General features: G+C 45.4%; 1 protein-coding gene across 2 annotated transcripts in view; it reads right to left on the bottom strand.

The window, feature by feature from the left end:
• Positions 1–24,465, bottom strand: part of WIF1 (Wnt inhibitory factor 1) — a 291,963-nt gene that overhangs the window by 249,365 nt on the left and 18,133 nt on the right. For both annotated transcript variants that reach the window (XM_078655873.1, XM_078655872.1), the window contains exon 2: positions 11,256–11,395. In XM_078655873.1, coding sequence (XP_078511999.1) covers positions 11,256–11,357 — 102 coding nt within the window. In that variant the 5' untranslated portion in view covers positions 11,358–11,395. The remainder of the gene's footprint in view (positions 1–11,255; positions 11,396–24,465) is intronic.

Raw genomic sequence — 24,465 nt, 5'->3', positions numbered from 1 at the left:
GAGTATTCTATTGATAAAGTAAATGTTGCCGGTGCCTGTCACCTTGTGTATGGCAATGTAGAGGGGTACCGTAGGTACCCCCCAAGTGCAGCCCCCCCCCGGAAGCCCGAGACGAGCCCCCAAAGCAAAAGCAATTCCCCTCTGCCTTTCCATGGTGGCATCGCCGCCATGGAAAGGCCTTAAAAAATGCACATCATTATATTATGCCCCAGATCTGCATGGCAGGCAATCGTAACGATTGCCTGCCGGTGGAAAAGCAGCGGACGGTCTTTCCACCCACCATGGTACCCTCCGCCATGGTAATATGGAGGGGGGTAAATGGCGGTAGAGCGGGGAGTTATGGCGTGCGGATCGCCACCATCGGTCAGGCGATGGCTGGGCGGTGTCAATCCACACGCCATCATAATGCCCCCCTAAATACTTACCACCCTTTAGCCATATAAACACAGCAACACACATCTCAAATTAATTACACAATTACCATAATTAATTACTAATTAATTAATTCAAATTAATAAACAACTAATTATTAATTTGTCAATTAAAAATAAATTATTTCTCATCCTTCCTACCCATTAAACACCACAAAACACACCTAAAATTACACAATTACCATAATTAATTACTAATTAATTAATTTATTAACTAATTATTAATTCAATCAATCAAAAAAATAATACTTCCCACCCTTTCGCACTATAAACACCACAACACACACCTAAAATAAAATACACAATAACTATAATCAATTAGGAATTAACTAATTAAAATTAATTAACAACCAATTGTTAATACATTAGTAATTAATTACTTTACTCATTCAACACTATAACATCTCAATTAAATCAATGGGGAGAGGAGTTGGCCTAAGGGCTAGGGCGGTCGACCTTGAATCTGGGGAACTGGGTTCAAGTCTTGGCAACGATGCTGAACATCCTGTGATTCTGGGCAAATCACTTAATCTCCCCGTGCCTAAAACAAACAAAAAAGTGAATGTGTCCTCATGTAACGCAACTGGTGCTATGTAAAGCGCTCTGATACCCGATACCTTTGGGTCAGGTTTGCGCTATATCAAACTCCGTAAAATAAAATTAAAATAAATAAACAACTATTAATAAATAAAAAATATTCAATAAATGTAATATAATTAAATTACTTCCCACCCTATTCCCCTATAAACCCGCTACAGAACTAAAAAGCAAAATTCAAATAAAAAACATATTAGTAACTGCTAAAAATAATCAATACATTTTATATCATTATATAATTAAATTACTTCCCACCCTGTTCCCCTATAAACCCGCAACACACTACGGAACTAAAAACGCATAAATCAAATCATTTTTTTAAATTACTACTAAAAATGTAACACATATATTAAAAATACAAACAAATCTTATACAAAAAGCATACATCACATACATATAAAATATATACTAAAATACATAACATAAATAAACAAGCATTAGAAATGCAATCGGGCTCGGATTTATTTGAGTTTGAGCTAATGGCATTGTAAATGCCAATGTCTTTTTGCCATGTGTTATGGAGTGTGTGCATGTGGTGTGTAGTGGAAGTATCTTGGTTGAATTGTAATTTTACCAATGGTGGCATGCTGTGCTTTATATGAATATGTTTAAAAGTAAAGTGTACCATACTGCGATTGCTTGGTGGAAAAGTGCACTGCCGGCTGGAGGTGTGTGTGCCTGGTGGAAGGGTGCACTGACGGCTGGTGGGTGTGTGCTTGGTAAAAGCGTGCACAGATGGATGATGGTTGTTGGTGTTTGTGCATGGTGAAAGCATTCATTGACGGCTGGGGGTGTGTTGTTGTGTGTGTTGTTTTCTGTGTGCTGGTGAGTGTGTGGTGGGGAGTCTGTGGGGTGAGCCTGGGGAGTGAGTGTGGTGGTGAGTGTGTTGTGTTGAGTGGTGACAAGTGTGTGGTGTTGAGAGACTGAGGTGTGTGGTTTGTGTGTGCGTTATGTGTGTGTGGTGTATGTGTGTGTGGTGTTTTCTGCACACTCACACACTGCCCCGACACATTCACACACTGCTCACCCGCACACTCCCAATGTCACCCTGCATAGTCATACACTGTTTACCCTGCACACTCATTCTGCACACTCACACAATGTGCACCCTGACACACTGTCTCTGCAGTCACTCTGCACTCACTGTCACTCTGCACTCACTGTCACTCTGCACTCACTGCCACTCTGCACTCACTGTCACTCTGCACTCTACAGTCACTCTGCACTCTACAGTCACTCTGCACTCACTGTCACTCTGCACTCACTGCCACTCTGCACTCACTGTCACTCTGCACTCACTGTCACTCTGCACTCACTCTGCACTCACTGTCACTCTGCACTCACTGTCACTCTGCACTCACTCTGCACTCACTGTCACTCTGCACTCACTGTCACTCTGCACTCACTGTCACTCTGCACTCACGCTACAGTCACTCTGCACTCACTGTCACTCTGCACTCACTGTCACTCTGCACTCACTGTCACTCTGCACTCACTGTCACTCTGCACTCACTGTCACTCTGCACTCACTCTGCACTCACTCTGCCCTCACTCTGCACTCACTCTGCACACACTCTGCACTCACTGTCAGTCTGCACTCACTCTACAGTCACTCTGCACTCACTGTCAGTCTGCACTCACTGTCAGTCTGCACTCACTGTCACTCTGCACTCACTGTCACTCTGCACTCACTGCCACTCTGCACTCACTGTCACTCTGCACTCACTGCCACTCTGCACTCACTGCCACTCTGCACTCACTGCCACTCTGCACTCACTGCCACTCTGCACTCACTGTCACTCTGCACTCACTGTCACTCTGCACTCACTCTGCACTCACTGTCAGTCTGCACTCACTCTACAGTCACTCTGCACTCACTGTCAGTCTGCACTCACTGTCAGTCTGCACTCACTGTCAGTCTGCACTCACTGTCACTCTGCACTCACTGTCACTCTGCACTCACTGCCACTCTGCACTCACTGTCACTCTGCACTCACTGCCACTCTGCACTCACTGCCACTCTGCACTCACTGCCACTCTGCACTCACTGTCACTCTGCACTCACTGTCACTCTGCACTCACTCTGCACTCACTCTGCACTCACTCTACAGTCACTCTGCACTCACTGTCAGTCTGCACTCACTCTGCACTCACTCTACAGTCACTCTGCACTCACTGTCAGTCTGCACTCACTGTCACTCTGCACTCACTGTCACTCTGCACTCACTGTCACTCTGCACTCACTGCCACTCTGCACTCACTGCCACTCTGCACTCACTGCCACTCTGCACTCACTGCCACTCTGCACTCACTGCCACTCTGCACTCACTGCCACTCTGCACTCACTCTGCACTCACTCTGCACTCACTCTGCACTCACTCTGCACTCACTCTGCACTCACTGTCACTCTGCACTCACTGTCACTCTGCACTCAGTCTGCACTCACTGTCACTCTGCACTCAGTCTGCACTCGCTGTCACTCTGCACTCAGTCTGCACTCACTGCCACTCTGCACTCTCAAACTGCACTCTAAAAATGCACTCTCAATCTGCACTCTCAATCTGCACTCTCAATCTGCACTCTGCACTCTCAAACTGCACTCTCAAACTGCACTCTCAAACTGCAATCTGCACTCTGCACTCTGATTCTGCACTCTGATTCTGCACTCTCAAACTGCACTCTCAAACTGCACTCTCAATCTGCACTCTCATACTGCACTCTCATACTGCACTCTAAAACTGCACTCTCAAACTGCACTCTCAAACCGCACTCTCAAACTGCACTCTCAAACTGCACTCTCAATCTGCACTCTCAATCTGCACTCTCAACTCTCAAACTGCACTCTCAACTCTCAAACTGCACTCTCACACTGCACTCTCACACTGCACTCCCACACTGCACTCCCACACTGCACTCTCAAACTGCACTCTCAAACTGCACTCTCAAACTGCACTCTCAATCTGCACTCTCAAACTGCACTCTCAAACTGCACTCTCAAACTGCACTCTCAACTCTCAATCTCCACTCTGCACTCTCAAACTGCACTCTGCACTCTCAAACACCACTCTCAAACTGCACTCTCAAACTGCACTCTCAAACTGCACTCTCAAACTGCACTCTCAAACTGCACTCTCAACTCTCAAACTGCACTCTGCACTCTCAAACTGCACTCTGCACTCTCAAACACCACTCTCAAACTGCACTCTCAAACTGCACTCTCAAACTGCACTCTCAAACTGCACTCTCAAACTGCACTCTCAACTCTCAAACTGCACTCACAACTCTCATGCTGCACTCTGTAACTGCACTCTCAACTCTGCACTCTCAACTCTCAAACTGCACTCTCAACTCTCAAACTGCACTCTCAACTCTCAAACTGCACTCTCAACTCTCAATGTGCACTCTCAACGTGCACTCTCAACTCTCAATCTGCAAACTGCACTCTCAATCTGCACTCTCAAACTGCACTCTCAATCTGCACTCTGCACTCTCAAACTGCACTCAAACTGCACTCTCAAACTGCTCTCAAACTGCACTCTCAAACTGCACTCTCAAACTGCACTCTCAAACTGCACTCTCAAACTGCACTCTCAAACTGCACTCTGATTCTGCACTCTCAATCTGCACTCTCAACTCTCAAACTGCACTCTCAAACTGCAGTCTCAACTCTCAAACTGCATTTACAAGTTGTGAAATGAATTCTTTAGCAGACTGTTCTAAAAACGACATAATCAAAGTATGTGTTCCGAGTTGCTAGACTTGGGGAGTTCTACAAACTTTCCTACCAATGTTCTTTACTTTATAAAAAATAAAAACAATAAAACTTAGCACACTTCCTCTTTTGCCATCGCGCAAACGCTGCAACTAGCAGGATACCTAGATTCCATTCGGGGTTTCTCCCAGAGCTCGGAAGAATAGAATTTAAGTCAAGAACGGAAATCTACTTCTGCTGCTCCGCCTTTCAGCACGACGGTCAATATACAGTCCCCAATGTTGATAGGGCGCGAGCATCTGTATCAGCCCCACGCAGCCCTCGTGACACGCTTTGCCAGGCGCGTCTTACAAGCGCAGCAGTGGGCAGTCAATTTTCTCGCAAACACCAATCCCATTAGGAAAAACAATACCAATAAAAACCCCAAACGAAGGTCCGTAACTGCAAGCAAACAGTTACCTCACCTTTCGTTGTGTCAACAACTGACGGGCTCCTTGAATCATTCCTTTAAAACTCTGCTTGCTGTCTGAAGGAAGTAACAAGGCGCATTATTCAGAGAGAACAAAACTGTTGGAAATTCGTGTGTGGAAAAAAGTTGACGCAGGCGGTATGGGAAAATACAAACAATACAGCAGCCTGTCAGACTATGCTGAAGTTCAACACCACTGCAGGACTCTGCCCAGAAAGCAAACAGTTCTAAAAGGCGCTGCCTGCCAGCTTGCTATTCATTACCTCAGCTCCGAAAACAAAAGCTGCTGCAAAGAAACACATTATAAACTCGAGAGAACAATTCCATTCACACCGGCCACGGACCATTCCAGAAAAAAAAATGAAACTGAGATTAAAAGAACTGCCCATGACAGAACGTCAGACTCTTGTTCTTGAACTAATGAAGCCCTTTCCCGGCCTGGCATGGAGCAGCTGCGCGCTGAGCGCTGCTGAATGGTGAACGCGCCCGGCCATCTGGATTCACTTACGGAGGCACCCTGACAGCTCCTAATTATAATTAATGTACTTCTTTGCGCGCACACAAACGAAAAATGCCCAACATGGCGGACGAAAACTACATTTACCCTATCACTTCAAGGCTATTAAAATGACACCATAACGAAGACGAATCACTGGCCAGATGACATAACACACTAAGGAATGTGTGGAATTTGTCTCGCCAAAGCCCTAGGAGATACTTTTTTTTTCTCTTCTTTAACATTAGGATCTCGAAACTCCTCCCACTTACGTGGGCGGAGGCCGAGCCCTAAAAATCGATATTTTTAACAACTACATTTTTGCAAACGATATTTTACACTTAAATATTTTTAACATGGATATTACTTACCTAAATTCGATATTCTTGACCACAAGAATTTGTCCGTCTATATTTCTGACCCTTGATATGTGTAAATCGATATTTTTGATTCAATATTCTGTCTCTGCACCGCTGGGGATGCCTGTTAAACTTCTCAAAAAATAAAGCTCCATGAAGATCAGTGTAGAACTTAAAACCTCGGCTCTACCAGTGGTTAATTTGAGCCACTGGGGGCCACCGGCATATATTTTCCAGCGCCAGATATTTACTGAGTGCAAGAGAGAGAACAGCACATAGACAGATGCAAAGACAGAGGTATAGAAAGATAGCATCACCTTCATGGGAGGAAGCAGAAACCTGCAAGTGTAAGAAAAAGGTGCAGGGAGTGACTGGTTGTGGATTTAAGACTACGGGGTGATTTACTAACATTTTGTATTGGCTATGCGTCATAAAATTGATGCAAGCCAGCACAAAATGTTTTATTCATTTTTTACTTTCCAAATGAAAAGTAATGGAAAGCAGCACAAAGCCTTGCATTACTTAGAGTGAAAGGGGGTGTTGCATACAGTGGTGGCCGGCACGGCTAATGGGTTGCGGGGTGTGAGCATGCACGGGGCGGGCAGTGTGGGAGGGCATGTGTCGCAATGAAATAAAAATCATAAAAATGCAAACCATACCTTGCCGCCAGGTCCCGCATCTCTGCTCCTGCCCTCCTGAGACTGACTCCAGGAACAGGAAGCATGGCCACAATCCCCGGACCAATCATAGCGCTGCAATGCAGCATTGCGATCAGGGGTGGGCAGCCTGCATGGAGAACAGGGAAAGTATGCATGACTGTTTTGGGTGGCCCGAGAGGGTCGACCAAACAGTCATTGCGCACTTAAGAGGGTTGTATCACTCCTTCTCTGCTCTTCAGCTCTGCCCCCTCACACAAGCTGCTGGAGCAGGAGTACAAAATAAAATGGTAATAACATTAGTTATTAGCATTTTATTTGTTCCATTCTTTTGCTGCTGTAAAGTAGTGAGGCAACGCTCCTCCGCCTTAGCAGAGGAGCCGCCACTGGTAACATGGACGTTGCCATGCAACTACCCACACTTTTTGTGCACAACCTTTTCTACCAAATACGTGAGAAAGGTTTTGCATAAAAAAATAACACCTTTTGAAACCATTAAAAGGAGAATTGTTGTCATTCCTCCTTTAATTTTTCGGCTTTGGATGAATGCTGCACAGTACAGCACACATACAAAGTAGGAAAAGTTTTAAATGTTGTCTAGGCATAATATTTTGCACTGGAAGGGAGCAGGGGTGTAACACAAGCCCCCGCAGCCTACGCGGTGCGGGGGGGCCAAAGCTCCAGGGGGCCCCCTCGGCACTGCACTCTGTCCGGAGAGCTCCTAATTGAGCCCGATGGGATCCCTCTACATACCTTGCAGGGAGACCCCCTCAATTTTCGTTACGCCAGTGGAAGGGGGTCCTTTAAGCATCAAACCTATGCAAGATTCTCGCACACACCCTCACACTGTGGCGAAAAGGTCTGGGCAGGGTGCACGGGAGAAAAAGAGAGCCATATCTCTCTAGATAGGATGATGTCCTGCACCCTCCTTGTCACGTAATGCTGCGTAGCATTTTTGGCTATTGGGCTGCTTTACATGACACTTTAGTAAATCTACCCCTACCAGCCTTACTATAGGGCAGAAGATTATTGCACCGGCGACCGGTTTCTAAACAGAACTTTGGGGACCGGTATTCTTTTTTTCACAAATTAAACATTGGACCCATATTAACTTTTAATTCTACCCTGTCCTGTTGTACAGTTTCTGCAGTTGAAAGAAGCAGACGTCATGTGACTATTTTTCCAATCTGTAGTATCATGAAAGCCTAAAACAGATTTTAAGCTCCGCAGCCCATGCGGGGAGCCGCTGCTATCACACTAAGAGACCATGTGGAGAACATGAAATGGAATTCAGGGAAAGGGGAAAGAAGGGGGCCAAGAGAAGTAAAGCAGAGGTGGAGGAAGATAGCCAGATTGAGAAGGATCAAGTGAGAGGAAAGAGGGGAAGAAGAGAGTGAAATAAGATAAAAAATGACCTGGTAAGCTGCAGATAAGGGTGAGGATAACGTTAAAGAAACGGGGAAAGACCTGGAGAGAGTGAGATTACAAGGTGAGAGAAAGGCTAGGAGAGAGAAAATTAGTCCTGGGGATAATAATAGCAAACAAAGATAAGTGAAAGACCACCCATGAATAGTGTAATTTTTAAAGGACTGCGTGAAACAGAAGGGGAGAGCAGGGAATAGAAGGAAAAGAGTATGGCAGGGTCGAAGGGGTTGGGTTAAGAGGGGACAGGAAAGGAAGAGAGAGAAAGAGAGAGGGGGGAATATGATCTGGCAATAGGAAACAGATAACAGACGGAGGAGAAGGCCGTATGGAGAAGTAAACAAGCATTTACAATGCAACGGTCTCGCCTTTGCAAAAGTTAGAGCTATTGGCATTGTAAATGACAATATTTTTATTTATGTGTTGGTTTTGAAAACAGATAAATAAATGGCATTGTCATTTACAAAGCCATAAGCTTAATCTCTCGCAAATGCGAGACCTATTGCATTTGCACCCACACACACACGCACACAGAGATCCACACACACACACACAGAGCCACACACACACACACACACACACACACACACACAGAGCCACACACACAGAGCCACACACAGCCACACACACACAGAGCCCCCCCACACACACACACAGAGCCACACACAGAGAGCCACACACACACAGAGCCACACACACACACAGCCACACACACACACAGAGCCACACACACACACACACACAGAGCCACACACACACACACAGAGCCACACACACACACACAGAGCCACACATACACAGAGCCACACACACAGACAGAGCCACACACACAGACAGACAGAGCCACACACACACGCAGACAGAGCCACACACACACACACACAGCCACAAACACACACACACAGAGGTGGTACTCCAATAGCGGAGTATGTTAGTGCTTGGTGCAAGTCTGCATGGGTACCATGCATTGCTACCTGTGCTTTCCAAAATCCCCATAAAACATCACGCCGTATAAAAAATAAAAAATAATCTGCACTGCCTCATATCCACTACACGTCGTACCAGAGAGAATAAATTCAGCTCCGTGCCATGATCTAAGCTGTGCCACGTCAAGCACCCTGAAATATGTGGACAGGGTGGCCCTTTTCCTGGTATTGTTCAGCGAAATCCCGTTCACTGTACTTTTATTTCCTGCAGCTCCCTCCCCTTCGCCCCCACCATGGCGTTTGCTGGGGACTTTATCAGTTGCCGCTGCCGCAGGGTGTCGGTTGGAGAGAGCTGGGCGCCGGCGTCTTTCCTGCGCGATGATGAGGCGCACAGGTGGCTGCGGAGGGCTGAAGGGGCCCGGGACGTTCTGAGAGAAAAGTTTCCATGCAGCGCCACCTGGAATGGAAAAATATAAGTGCAGGTACTCTGTATCAGAGTACCTTCTCGTTTCTGAGAAGTGCCGGTACTCTCCAACTAAAAGTATCACCGGTCTCTCAAAAAAAAAAAAAGTGCCGGTATTTAGTACCGGCCCATACATTTCCACTTGTTTGACTGTATGCAGCAGGAGTTAGAGCGTAAAAGAAAGCGCCTGGACCCATGATTGTAAAACGCGTCATGCTTTCCCCTCCTCAGATAAAATTCCTCACTGTTGCACACAAGTATATACGTCTACAAATAATCGGAACACAACGCTGTGTGCTATCTACGCACACCTACCCCCTCCCAAAAAAGACATGAAATGCAATGACTCAACGCCGGTGCAATGGAAAAATAATGGCAGATGCAATCAAACAAGTCACCATCATTAAGTCAATGGAAAGTGCGCCTCCCGGGTACCCAAATCTGCCCTTGTCAGAAGTCTACGTGACGCAGACGGGTGGGGGGCAAGACGTGGGAGGGGCTGTTTTTATGGACTCTACGGACAGGGTGGCCCTTTTCCTGGTATTGATCTGCAAAATCCCGTTCACTGTACTTTTGTTTCATGCAGCTCCCTCCCCTTCGACCCCACCATGGCGTTTGCCGGGGACTTTATCAGTTGCCGCTGCCACAGGGTGTCGGTTGGAGAGAGCTGGGCGCCGGCTTTAGTGAAGATGGCGGCCAAAGACAGTAATTGGTAGGCCACTATGTTCCAACAAGCGCTGCCATTTGTCTCCAAGCCCCGTCCTATTGTGATTGAGGGCGTGTTTTTCACATTCTTTCTAGGCTGTAAACAACAGTCAAAAACACGCCCCCCAGTCTGAAAAGGACGGGGCTTACAGACAAATGGTTCTTCTTTCTATCTAAGCCCCGTCCTTTTCAGACTGGAGGGCGTGTTTTTCACTGACAACGTCACAGGTAGAACAAAACTAAAAAACACGCCCCCAATCCGAAAAAGACGGGCTTAGATGGAAAGAATGACATCACTGAGACCTCTTCTCCAATGGCTGGCCGCCGTTTAGGAGGCCTGCCAATGGAGAAGAGGGGCGGGCTTTACCCTCGCTACTCAGAGTCATTAAGTCTCGCTGGCGAGACAGCGCATGTGCGCAGCCTACACCAGTCTCGACCTAAAAAGAAGAGAAGTTTTGAAAACTTTGGATAAAGTGGTTAAAGTGGAAAGAGAAAATGCCTTAAGCAGAGTGGGAGCTGATGGGCAAAAAACAGACAGAATGACTGAAATACACATATCAATGGGAAGGGTAACATTACATTGACCATGTTGCCTCGTTAAGGGAGCCACACTTCACTTCAGCGCATTTCGCTCACTCACCTGTTAGCATTAATGTATACATTCTGAGCCCGCCGATGCAGACAGAGCCTGTGTATCGGGCCAGTGGTTTTCCCCAAATAGAGGTTCAGATTAAAATGAAAACACATTTTAGCTATGGTTGTATTAACTATTTTCTAAGTAAATGAACATACCTGCACTTATTTTGAGTGCTATTATCACCGCTGTGGTCAAGCTTACTTTCATAAATCTTATTATACAAGAAAACAGCTCCACAATACTCAAAGTCATTATCAACAAACTTGCTGATATAATTAACGATCTTGATGAGCATATTGCAATTAGCTCTTGATTTGCACACTGAAAAGATATGAATATATATATAGTTTTTGTTTACAGCCTGAACTGGAAGGCTGCCTACCTGTCCAGAAGCTTTCCAGGTAAAGTTCATCGCCTGAATGCCCACTGGAATAGCAGGCATCCGCTGCTGGGCCTTTCGGAAATCATGGGTAAAAGGAGCCATTTTCCCTTCGGACACAATCAGAATATCTTCTTCAAACCCTTTCAAAACATAAAACATTCTAAATTAATTCCACTTGCAAATGTCGAACATCTAGATCACTACTAGTCAAAGGAATTATGCTTCTGACAGTGTCTAACACAAAAGAAAAGATACTCTCACTTGGGTTTCTTGCAATCAAGAGTGCACAGACTGTGACATTTAGAGACAAGCATTTACAATGCAACGGTCTCGCTTTTGCAAAAGTCAGAGCTATTGGCATTGTAAATGACAAACTTTTTATTTATGTGTTGGTTTGGAAAACAGATAAATAAATGGCATTGTCATTTACAATGCCAATAGCTTAATCTCTTGCAAATGCCAGACCTATTGCATTTGCACACAAACAAACACAGAGAGCCACACACACACACACACACACACACAGAGCCACACACACATAGAGCCACACACACACAGAGCCACACACACAGAGCCACACACACAGAGCCACACACACAGAGCCACACACACACACACAGAGCCACACACACACACACACAGAGCCACACACACACACAGAGCGGCACAGCTCTCTGCAGGCACAGCAATGTCACACTACGCAAATTTAAAAATTGGCAGCTATTTGTGGTTGTTTTACACTTCTATACGTTCAAGACGATGTACAGTAGAGGTCGCCTGAATCAAAACCGAGAGAAATCGCAGTGAACGGAGATCCCGAGGTGATCTCTCCAACTTCGCAGTGCAAGGGCGCACCCACCAGTTGCGTTTGCTTTCCGCATTCCCATGAGAAAGCTGAGGATGAAGTCTGGCGCTGTACATTTGTTTGCTGTACAACGGCCTATGAAAACCCCATTCCTGTGTTGTTACTGTGGTGAATACTCCATGAGAGTGCATGTGTTTTCTTGATCTCTCTATGCTGCTTACCCCCCTCAAATGCCCAACCTGCATTACTTCCCCTCCACCTGACACCCCGCCCATTCCTCTGTTGCTCACCCTAGCCCTCCCGGCTCTGGAAACATATTTTCATTTAATTACTGGGATGGCACCCAGGGAGCTGTGAGTACGGCCTGGTGCCGAAGGAGGTACACCGCGATGCCGCCGACCCCCGCTCTATCGTGGGGACAGAAGTGGCTGCTGTGAGCTGCTGTCTTTTCCTGACACATTGGCCAGTCGATTGGGACAAAATTGGACATCCCTCTTTGGGAAACTCCGACTCGGGATGACGGGACCCGAGAGCGGCAGAGTTTCCTCAAGATGGCGATGTGGGCTCTCGAGGTCGCCGGATGAGAGCTGTAATCTGCGGCATGCCTCCGGTTTAAACCACGGGTAAACTGAGGCGACTGGAGGCAGCCTGTCCTTTCAGTGGAGATCGGTAGAGAGCTGAGAGAAGGACTCTGCCTGCAGAGTTCAAGATTTCCACACACTCATAGTAGGAATCCACACTTTCACACATCATGCAATTTCCTCACATATGGTTGCCAATGCCTGATATATTCATGGCGACCCAACAACATTTTTCCGGGCTTTCATTTAACAATTCCATGCAGTGTTGACTTACATGAATGAACTGGCTTGTCTAAAAACAATATTGTATACTGCAACAAACATGATGTACTCCTAAAGCTCAGTGATATGGCAACTACAGACACAGAATTTGCCAAATTACCAAGAATATTTCTCTAATGAAAGCAATATCATGGCCTTTGCAGAGCCAGTGCCTAGATGCTCCCAGTTCATAGTTCTCACGTTTCCCAGGTTCATGTAATTCAGTCCACGTTTTGCTTTGCATTCTGGGATTTATAGTCCTGGTTTCAAGATGGGATAAGCAAGACTACAAGTTCCAGAATGTACAACAAAAACCTGGACTGAAAGAGCTGTTTAAACATGGATTAGCAAAACCTCAGAGCTCTGATAATGACTGGGTAGCATGCACACTACGCCCATTCATTCTCCCCGGCGGAGTCCATTGCTTAATGAGCAAGTGGTCCATGCCAGATTTTAAGTCTGCCCAACTGAAATACATCCACAGAATTCAATCACTTCATTGCCAATGCTTATCCTGAAATGTGGAATGGATCCGGCCCTTGGGTACCATGATTGGACAATAGTGATTCATTCGTCCAATTCTTTCCCACCTATTCATTAATCAAGTCATCCATCTACCCCCGTAGTCCTTCTCTACCTGACTTTATTTACTGCTGCAACATCTCTGCAGGGACACTTTATAAGGCTGGTAATGAGAACTGTCGTGCAAATCACATTACTTAATTAGACCGGTTCTGTATTGCCGCCGTGCACTCACTACAGGGCTCCCCCGAGCGCTATAAATCATGGGTTATTTAACGACTCATGGCCAAACAAGATCACACACTTATTGTGCAATTATCTGCAGCCCGGCTAGGGGCTCACGAGCCTAATTGGTGGCGTGGGGATTGCAGGGCGAAAGCTGGCTTCGCTGCAGGATATTGTGTCTCCTCATCCGAAGGAAGGAGGAAAGAATAGATGGATTGCGGATTGAAAAGCTCTGATAAAGCACAGAGCACGGGAATATTCTGAGTTAATATAATGTAGAGTCCAATTCGCTCACAACACAACTCAAATAATCAAAGACCCCCTCTGTGATTCGGGGCAAAACACTTAGGGGTCCATTAGGATGAGGGGCGGACTTAGTCTGCCCGCCATCCTCCCGGGACTAGGGACCAACCGCCATAAAGGTGGGGGTCCCGTGTGTGGAATTAAGATGCAGCCGCCACAGTGGTGGCCACATCCCGCATTCATAACATTGTGGCGGGCGGTACACTCTGCACCGCCCGCCACAATGCCATGAATGCATGCACACATTTGCATACACAATGCGGCAGGCACAGCGCGGTTATGTTATGTTATGTTATGTTATGTTATACGTTGTTTTATATAGCGCGCGGCTACTCAAAAAGAGTGTCCCGGCGCTTTTATTGAGAACCTAAGGCAGAGTGAACACAACACAGTAATATAAAAACAGATAAAAAAGCAGAGAAAACAGGGTAGATAGGCTAACGGGCAAAAAGCCAGGTTTTAAGGTCCTTCCTGAAAGTAAACAAACTAGTGGCGCCTCGCAACGCCAATGGCAGAGTATTCCAAAGCTGTGGCGCCAACAGGCTGAAGGAGCGGCCTCCAATACGAGCCTTTTTTACCCGCGGAACCACCGCAAGAAGCAGAGATTCAGATCTTAAAGATCGAGCCGGGCGGTAGAAGACAAGTCTCCTCTGGAGATACTTTGCTCCCACAGCATGAAGAGCCTTGTAGGCCAAGGTCAAGGCCTTGAATGCAATCCGCTTCCGGATGGGCAGCCAATGGAGCGACTGCAGAAGACCAGCAGCCCTGACTCGCCTATTTAGGCCATAAATGGCCCTCGCAGCCGAGTTCTGGACGACTTGCAGCCGCTGCAATAGATATTCCGGCAGGCCCAAATAAAGGACGTTGGAGTAGTCCAGTCTTGAGCCAATCATGGCCTGCACTGTCAGCTTCCTGTGCTCCTCCGAAAGTAGAGGCAAAAACTTCCGGAGCATCTTGAGAAGGCCAAAACATGTTCCCGTTAAACCAAGGATCTGAGATCTTAACGTAAGACCCTTGTCCATCCTGATCCCCAAGTTTTTAACCATCTGGGACGAACAAGACGGAGGGAACATATTAGCAGGCCACCATGCTTGCCAGTCCGGATCCGATAGACAACCGAAGAAGAGTACCTCAGATTTGTCTGAGTTGCACTTGAGGCTGTTCAGCTGGAACCATTAAAAAACAGCCCCAAGGCACTTCCGGATACTCTCTCCATCGAAATCCCCTCCTTTCTTACATGAAAAGAGGTGTTGGGTGTCATCGGCGTAGGATACGATCTGGGCCCAAAAAGACTCCGCCAATGCCGCCAAAGGGGTCGTAGAGATGTTAAAAAGAGTCGGGCTCAACACAGAACCCTGCGGAACTCCGACTCCCAAAGACGGCATCACGGCCGAGCTGGATGAGGCCCAGATCGTTTGTCGACGGCCAGCCAAAAATGATCTAAACCAGCTGAGCACCGTCCCCCTCAGACCGATCTCATGAAGTCTGGCGAGAAGACCCTCATGGGTGTCAAAGGCCGCCGACAGGTCCAACATGACAAGCATGGCGGTGCCTACCGCATTGCATATGCAAATGCAGGGGGGTACGACAGGTACCCCCCGTGTGTACCCCCCACCCCTCCTTCACTTTGGGGGCCCGCAGTGAAGACTGCATGCCTTTCCGTGGCGGCATTGCCACCACGGAAAGGCATCACTTACACCCCATCATAATATGGCTGGCCGCAAGGCGACCGGGGCGGAAAAGCGGCGGACGGTCTTTCTGTCCGCCACGGTCCCCCACCGCCATACTAATATGGCGCGGGGGAATTTTGAGCACGATGTTGGGCGGATTGCCTCCGCTAGGCCGGCGGTGGCTACCGCCAGCCTGGCGGAGGCAAGCCGCCCGACATCGTAATGGGCCCCTAAATCTCCCCTGTGCCTAAAATTGAACGTGTCTGTCTGTAATGCAACCGGTGCTCATGTAAAGCGCGCTCGGATACCTTCGGGTCGAGTTCGTGCTATATAACAAGCGCTCGCCATTTGTCTCTAAGACCCGTCCTTTTCTGGCTGGGGGCGTGTTTTTTACTTTCTTTCTAGGATGTAAACAACAGTCAAAAACACGCCCCCCAGTCTGAAAAGGACGGGGCTTAGAGACAAAGGGTTCTTCTTTCTATCTAAGCCCCGTCCTTTTCAGACTGGGGGGCGTGTTTTTGACTGTTGTTTACAGCCTAGAAAGAAAGTAAAAAAACACGCCCCCCCCAATCTGAAAAGGACGGGGCTTAGATCAAAAGAAGGACGTCACTAGGACCTCTTCTCCAATGGCTGGCCACCGTTTAGGAGGCCAGCCAATGGAGAAGAGGGGCGGGGCTTAACCTCGCTAGTGATGTTCACTCTTCTCATTAAGTCTCACCAGCGAGACTGCACATGTGCGCAGTCTTTCGCAGGCCGAGACCTAAAAAGTGGATGACGTATATTTTTAAATCTGGAGTAAGTTTGGAGTGATAAACAGTAATACATTGTTGGTATACGCACAGTTATAATCTTAAGATTTAAGCCCTGATGTAGCTCTTAAAAGTACTATTTGTTTTGTTTGAAGCGCTTCCATATAAGATGCTGACTCAAATGTGCTTTACATAATTTGTCCAAGATTACACAATGAGCCTGATCCGCAAAGGCAATCATGGCCAAAAGCGTAAGTTTACCATGTGCACAACAGCTGAGTTTTATGAATAAGGAAAAAACATGAATCTGAGATGGCAGTTTATCCCCCATTCACAAGGCACAAGACTTGATAACCTGTCAATTTTGGTGGACTGGAATAAGAAGAGAGAGGGATAACATTTTTTAACAGTATGTCATTTGTACATATGCTAGAGTACCTGGAAGAAAATCTGTTGGATTATTGCACCCTTTTCCTGCACCTCAACAGCCCTGGTCAAAGATTTCTGTGGATTTTATAACTGGTTTGCCGCCTTCAGATTGTATCATCCCCAGATGGATGGGCAAACAGAAAGACTAAATCAGACACCTGAACAACATCTGAGATGTTTTTGAAGAATCACTTTAAACTGTGGGCAAAGTGGTTTTTAATGTTGGAATGTTATACAACATTTTTCACATATCCCTGAAGTACTCTCCTTTCTTTTGTTCCACTGGACACCATACTCACATTTCGTTGCCTACTTTCTCCTCCTCAGTTCCTCCTGTACAATGCATGCTAAAAGGTATACACAAGATTCAAGATTCAGCTTGCTTTAATACATTTAAAATTTGTGAAGACCAGGTAGAATAAATTTGCATATAGGAGGGGATGTACCGGACCAGTGTTTAAGATGGAAAAAATTGTTTTATTATTGGCTGACTATTTGTCCATTGGGGAGTCACATCTCAAGTTCACTCCAGCTGGCAGTGAAGTAACAGCAATACCAACAGAGAGTGCAGTAATCAAAACTAGAAATCACTCCTCAGTAGACAGTGAAGTAACAGTAACAACAATAGAGTGTGCAGTAACCAAAGCCCAGACATCCCGGAAAGTTCGCCGGAAGGAAAAAGGAATGGAAATACAGGAAGTCAGTAGGCGAAGGATTACGCATTAAGTTTCAGCCACCTCTAACTCTAACTGCCCCTGGACCAGATCCTGAGACCACCAACCAGGCTTCCATTCCTTCCTTGGTCGACAGCCCAGAGTGTTTCCTCGTGGGATCCAACGTTATTTCACATTTGGATTTGGGCCCACTTCCAAAAGAATCAATAGAGAATGTTCCGACTGGTGACAACAAGCAGGCGCCAATTCAAGTAAGAAAAGGGCCAATTTAATCAAAATCAGATCTAAGGAATACTACTAAAGAGGAACAAAACTCAAGCTAAAGGCCACGCGACAATACTCAGATTAACAACACAAAGTAATCGAAACAACTAGCAGGAGGGAGCATGAACACAACTCAGGGGTCAGGGAATACAAGGATGTATTCCAACCGTCAGCGAACCCCGCCTCCAAAAGTGACAATCAAGGGGTCACCACAAGTTGTCTCACTCAATCTAGGCCCTCTGGAAATGAGGGACCCTTCATTAAGCAAATGGAGGCGCAATACGGGGAAGGCACGACCACCATCATATTTACCCCTGAGTACGAATCCCGGGGTAGAGAGGACATACTGAACAGAGGGAACATACTGTGGCTTCTACATTCCATCATAAGCCTTGACAGCATTAGCTCTGTTGATCTCCTCTCAATATAGTTTCAACCAACCAACAACCCCAAATGCCCAGAAGCAACTAAAACAACATGGAACATCAACGGTCTAGCCAGCAAAACCGAGGACCCCGAGGTACTGTGTTACTTAAAATCATTCAATTTGATATTTCTCCAAGAGACCTGGAGGATAAGGCCTTCGAGCTTCAGGACTGCATCTCCCACTGCGTCCCAGCAACAAAGGGCTCTGATTTTGGTTGTCGATCAGGGGGTCTACTGATCTTGGCATCTATAACAAAAATAGGAGAAATTATACCAATAGAGGCACAAATTACTTCTCCAAGCTTCATACAAGCAAGAATGATAGCACTCGAGTTTAATAACGTACGTCAAGAAGTCATAATAATCAACATCTATGTCCACCCTAAACAAAAATTCAAAAGCGACTGAGGAGCTAATAGAAGTAACAAAAATAATTATGGAGGAGCAGGACACTTATCACATCATCCTGGCAGGCGATTTTAATATGCACCGTATTGGTTCCGGAACAGACGAAGCCCTTGTGCGAGATCTTAGTGCCACATGGGAAGTACCGAACCAGGGTTCTCCAAAAATTAAAGAACTCACAGGATGCTCAAAACACTGGCTTCAGCAACTTGAACATCTTAATTTAAGAGTACTGAATGGGCGCTTCCAGGGGGACAACCCACCAGTTGCCATGTTTCACTCAACAAAAACATCTTCTCACGTAGACTTATATTTACATCTTTAAATAGGCTTGGTAAAGTCGCAACCTTTGAGATAGGCAACAAGGAACACAGTGATCATTTGCCTCAGGAAATGATGTTTAAAGAAAATACAGTCCTCACGGTTGAGCCATACATAGGGATCAACATTGAAGAGACCTCAAACCTCAAGCGGTTACGGAGCAACTCCAGCAACATCGACGCAAAATCTCTTGAAGATTGACTATCCAAAGGGCAGATCTCCCAATACAACCAGTCGATGCATGGCAAAGTTTCACTGTGACCTTTGGTGAAAAACGATTGAAAGGGACAGTGGCATGGTCGAGTCAGCCAGAGACCGTGCCGACACGACTACTAGCCAGTCCGGAATCAAAACAACTCAAACGTACTATAAATCAAGCATTGAGACAGCTACGCAAAAATCAACTTAACCAGGATCTGCAAACCTTTCTCCGGAAAACAAAGACATTAATACAGAGGAAGAAATGGGAAAAGAAAAAATCAAAAAAGGATGAATTATGGGCTAAGCTGCTCCACAAAGTTAAACAGAAAAATAGCGCCAGGTTCTGTCAAACAAATGAAAAGAATCAAGAATCCAAATCGCCCTGGCATAAAATCCAACATAACGGAGGAAGCATGGGCTGGATACCTCTTCACCCATTTTAATAACACAGCTGATGATAAAGACAAGGCAGTCAATGAAATGGTACACAGGACAGAGAGTAGCGGTGACACCAACAGGGATAAAACGGGAAACAGCCATACAACAGTTAAGCCGGAAGACCCACAAGGAAGTGTAAAACATTCCTGGGAGGGGGGAATTGGTGGTAGGCCCAATTCCTCCTCTCTCTGCCAAGGTAGAACATCACGGCCCAAAACCAACTGTTATAAAGAGGCAAATAGTCTCAGGCAGACCCACAGGGACCCCTGGTCCAAACGGCATTCCACCTATGCCGTATAAGCCGATGTAGATTTCTGGAGTGAAGCACCATCACCAGTCTTCAAAGACGTAAAGGATAAAACACTAATCCCGAAATCCTGTCAAGGATCAATCATTAGCCCAATTTTCAAACAGGGTGACAGGAAACTCCCAAATAATTACCGGCTTATTGCACTCATTGAAGTGGACGCCAAGTACTTTGCAGGAACTATTCTGGATGAGTTAACATCTTGGGCGTCCAAAAACTCCATCAGTCCAATTAACCAAACAGGGTTTTTCCAGGGCCAAGGTACCATAACAAACATCATGGCACTAAACTTATTAATGGGTGCAGCTAAAGAGACCAAATCCCCTTTATCTATTTGTTTTATCGATTACACTGCAGCCTTCGATCATGTTGACCGATATAAACTCTGGCAAAAATTTGAAAAAATTGGGGAATACCGAAACCGCTTCTGGACAGCTTACACTATTGCACACAAATACCTGGATTAAGATCAAGTTAGGAGCCGGAAAGCACCTTTCTAAACAAATTCCAACCACAAAAGGGCTAAAACAAGGCTACGTGCTAGCACCGTTATTATTCAACCTCTTCCTTGCAGACTTGCCAGGGGAACTTGACAAATGCTCATCCCATGCTCCACAACTGGGGAAAATGTACGCGGATGATTTGGTGCTGCTAAGTCGGACCCCTATCAGCCATCAACACCTTTTAAATGCAACTTATACCGTCTTAGAAAGGAACTCCCTGCAAATAAATCTTAAGAAAACTAAGATCATGGCAGTACATTTATCTAAAAAAGAAAAGGATCAACTGCCATTTAAATGGACAAGACTTGGATTTGGTAAACATCTACAAATATCTGGGAATACTTATGGACCACAAAACACTTTCAAACCCCAGCTGTTGTCCTTGCGGGGGAAGGGAATTGCGATGTACCTGGCCATAAAATCAATTAAGAAAAACTGCCCGACCTAACACTTAACCCTTTGTTACAGGTACTGCATGCAAAACTGCAGCCGACACTAACATACGGGAGTGAATCCCTTCAAGGGAAGGACGCTGTTGTCCTGGATATAGTGCTAGCCAATTCTTATAGAGCAATCTTCCACCTGCCAAAATACATCTTACCAGTGCAAATACGGCTGGAATTCGGCCTTCAAAACCAATCGCTGGAAAGAAGGGATGCGTACGTAAGCAGCTGGCACAAGATCCGTAGCACAGAGTTTGGATCCTTAAACTCCAATCTCTGAGAAGAGCTACCCTGCCACAGAAAATCTGGTTGACTCCCTCAAAGTATTGGGATTGTCAGATCTTTGGGGTACCCACATCGATCATTTGTCTTTTTAAAAAATCGTGAAAAAATCAACACAAATCATATCCGCCATTGAGGACAAGGAAGCACTTGTCAAAAGGGCACATGGCTGGATAATGATTAATGACTACGGACTACTGCAACCCCAATCATATTTTAAAACTGGAGTCAAAATAAAGACGAAAGAAAAGTTCTTAAAGCTACGTCTTGGAGTTATTCCGATCACCCCTCACCTGCCACCTTGGGAAAGGAAAGACACCCAGCACTTCTGCTGCTTGTGTGGAGTCGGCAAGGAAGACATTATCCACTTTGTCTGCATTTGCCCCAACTTAAAGGACATTAGGCACAGCTTATTACACCCATTTTTAAAGCAGTATGGTATCCAGACCTGTAGGCAGGCAGTAAAGCTCTGCTTCAATCCATTCCGAGAGTGACTCTGCTATTCGCACGGAAACGGCTAAAGGCCAGATGCAAATTACTTTTGCTTTCAGCTATTGCTTGCATGATCCACTTGAGCACGTGCAACAATTCTGGTCACAGGACACGCCTCCGTCAAACCTGAATCTTCGTGTTCATATCCTTCTAATGAAATTACAGTTCCATATTCAACCTCATGTCCTGAAGATGGTCTGGCGGTCTCTCTGCCAACACAGACCGAAACATCGACTGCAACATCTATTTCGTCACACATTCGTTGGTTTTAAGGAATTGTGTACAGTTTTGTTCAGACCATTTTCCTTAGTCGTCATATGGAATAGATGTACGCATAGTTGCTTCGTAGGTTAAGGTGTCATACCTCTAGCACTTTGTTTGGTTGATTCGGACTCTATCCACTGTTTTCATTTGTGTATATATATATATATATATATATATTAAATATATGTTTTTTCGAAGGAAAGTTTGGCCCGTGTTTTCCCATTGAATGGTTGTGAGAAAATTGTCCGCATGAAAAAGAAATGTGTTTTATTTTGTTTGTTTTATTAATCATTGGTTCATCACTGATCAGGGTTGAACAGGAAGTGATTTTTACAAAAATAACTATTGAATCAAATACAGAAATAAAGTCCCTTGTAGGGACCCTCTTACTTGATTCTAGCTCAATCCAGTTTAGACACAGCTAAACTGCCGGCTCACAACATTCTTCGACCTAGTAGCAAAGAGGCATAAATCATGTTGCTTGTGGATCAATAAAAAATAGCTGAACCGGGCATTGCTTAATGTCAGCCTAAAACATCGAAAGTAGTATCTATAGACTTCGGGCGCCCAATCGACAATGGCATAACGTGGAAATGAACAGCCTGTTTCCAAATCATCAGCACTAGAACTTGCACCATTTTGGGACAGGCATTCAAGAAACGTTAGCAACTTCATTTGATCTGTGGTGCTGTGAACTAAGTTTAAAGGGTGGAGTATATGACAACTACGACTAGGCCATAGTCCTAGAAGCACAAGTACTTTAATATCAGCCTAATCTAAGAAACTCTGTCCAGTTTATTAGATCATGAGGCACAAGGACTTTAAGATTAGCAGAAGAACGTCATGATGAACTGCGAAACCCAAACACACACACACAGTCAAAGTCTGAGACATAAATAATGGGTAATCTTCACTCACCCTCCAAAATCACCTCATTAGGATGAGAAATATCCCAAACCGCCCACTCATATCCAGAATAAATACATCCATTCATGAAGAAGCTTTACAAAGTAATGCTGCTCCAAGGTCATCATCAGGGTCACCTGATTACTTCATGTTTCTATTTATACACAATGGTTCACAGAGTGCAGGAGGCTCGTTTATTTAGCCTGCTAATTTGTTCAAATCATATTTATGTGATTAAAATATAGACATCTTTATTTACAAATACATTCTATTTGATGTTTTGTAACAGATAATTAGAGTTCTTTCCGTCATTTATCAGTGCAATTACAATAAACATTTATGAACAGTGGAGTATTACAATGTTCAGGTTTTTTGGGTTGAAGAAAAAAAGACTTCATAAATATTATAAATCAAAAGAGGGACGTTCATCTTCATTCTAATCATCTCCAAATCACAATTTTCAACAATCAGAGTCAATAATATATTAGAAAGCACAATCTACTCGAGGATTACTGAACCTTGCATCTACTGTGTCTTCATCAAAGGCCTACTACCGATCAGAGAAGACATAACACCCATTTTCAATGCCTACATCAATTCAGCCAAACTTTAGGACACCTGGAAACGTGCCACCATCACACCCCTGCTCAAGAAACTATCCACTGACATACCCACAATTTCCAACTACAGACCCATAGCCCTCCTGCCATACCTGGAAATGGTCTTAGAGAAAGCAATCATGCCTCGCCGACCACATCAATAACCACCAGTTCCTCCATGCCATGCAGTCTAGATTTAGGCCCAGCCACAGTACAGAAACAGCACTCATTGCAATGAAAGATTACATCTGCATGATCCTTGACAGATGAGACATGTTAACCCTCTACTGGACCTCTCTGCAGCATTTGACATGTGCTAGCACCCCATCCTCATCAGGTGCCTGCATGAGATTGGCATCCAAGGACCTGCTCTTCTCTGGATCTGCTTCTTCTTAACGAATAGAACACAAGCTGTCAGCCTGGCACCTTACTCATCAAAAGCCCTCAGCTCACCTTCGGAGTACCTCAAGGTTCTTCGCTCAACCCCACCCTCCCTCTTCAATGTATACATGATCCCTCTTGCCAATGTCATCCACTGTGCCGACAAAACCCAACTTTTACTCTCTTGACAAGACCCACAACACAAGAAACACAATCACGGCCTGCATGACCAAAGTCACTAACTAGATGAAAGCCAACTGTTTAAAACAATAAGACAGAAGTAGTGGTCTTCGGTAATAACGCCTCAACAAGGGAATCCAGCTGGTGGCCGGCCGAAACTCAGAGCCACACCCAAACCCAGCATCCCCCCTTTTGTACCGCAGGAACCTCAGAATAGTCATGGTCAACAAACTGGACATGATCGCACAAGTCAACGCTGTCACTGCATTCTACTTCTACACCCTGAAAAAAAGGTCTGACTGTGCGTCTCTGGGTTTTATGTGTGTACGTTCGATTGAGACAAAACCAATCAAATCACCTCTACAGATAACATCAGATTTCTTCTGTGCAAGTTTTAGTTTCTTTCACTCATATCCTCTACGTTTAAATCTTGCAGCCATGTCTTCTGCCACTTTCACGTACTCCCTAACATCAATAAAGTTACATTTAGTTTAAAATACTAGTGCATATAGGATACTTTCAATGGTAATATTCCAATGGTAAGTTTGGGGTGGGAGCTTTGGGCTAAAAAGGACACAT

This window comes from Lissotriton helveticus, chromosome 1_1 (assembly GCF_964261635.1).
Source record: "Lissotriton helveticus chromosome 1_1, aLisHel1.1, whole genome shotgun sequence".
NCBI classification, from domain to species: domain Eukaryota; kingdom Metazoa; phylum Chordata; class Amphibia; order Caudata; family Salamandridae; genus Lissotriton; species Lissotriton helveticus.
This window is presented reverse-complemented; position numbering and strand designations above follow the sequence as displayed.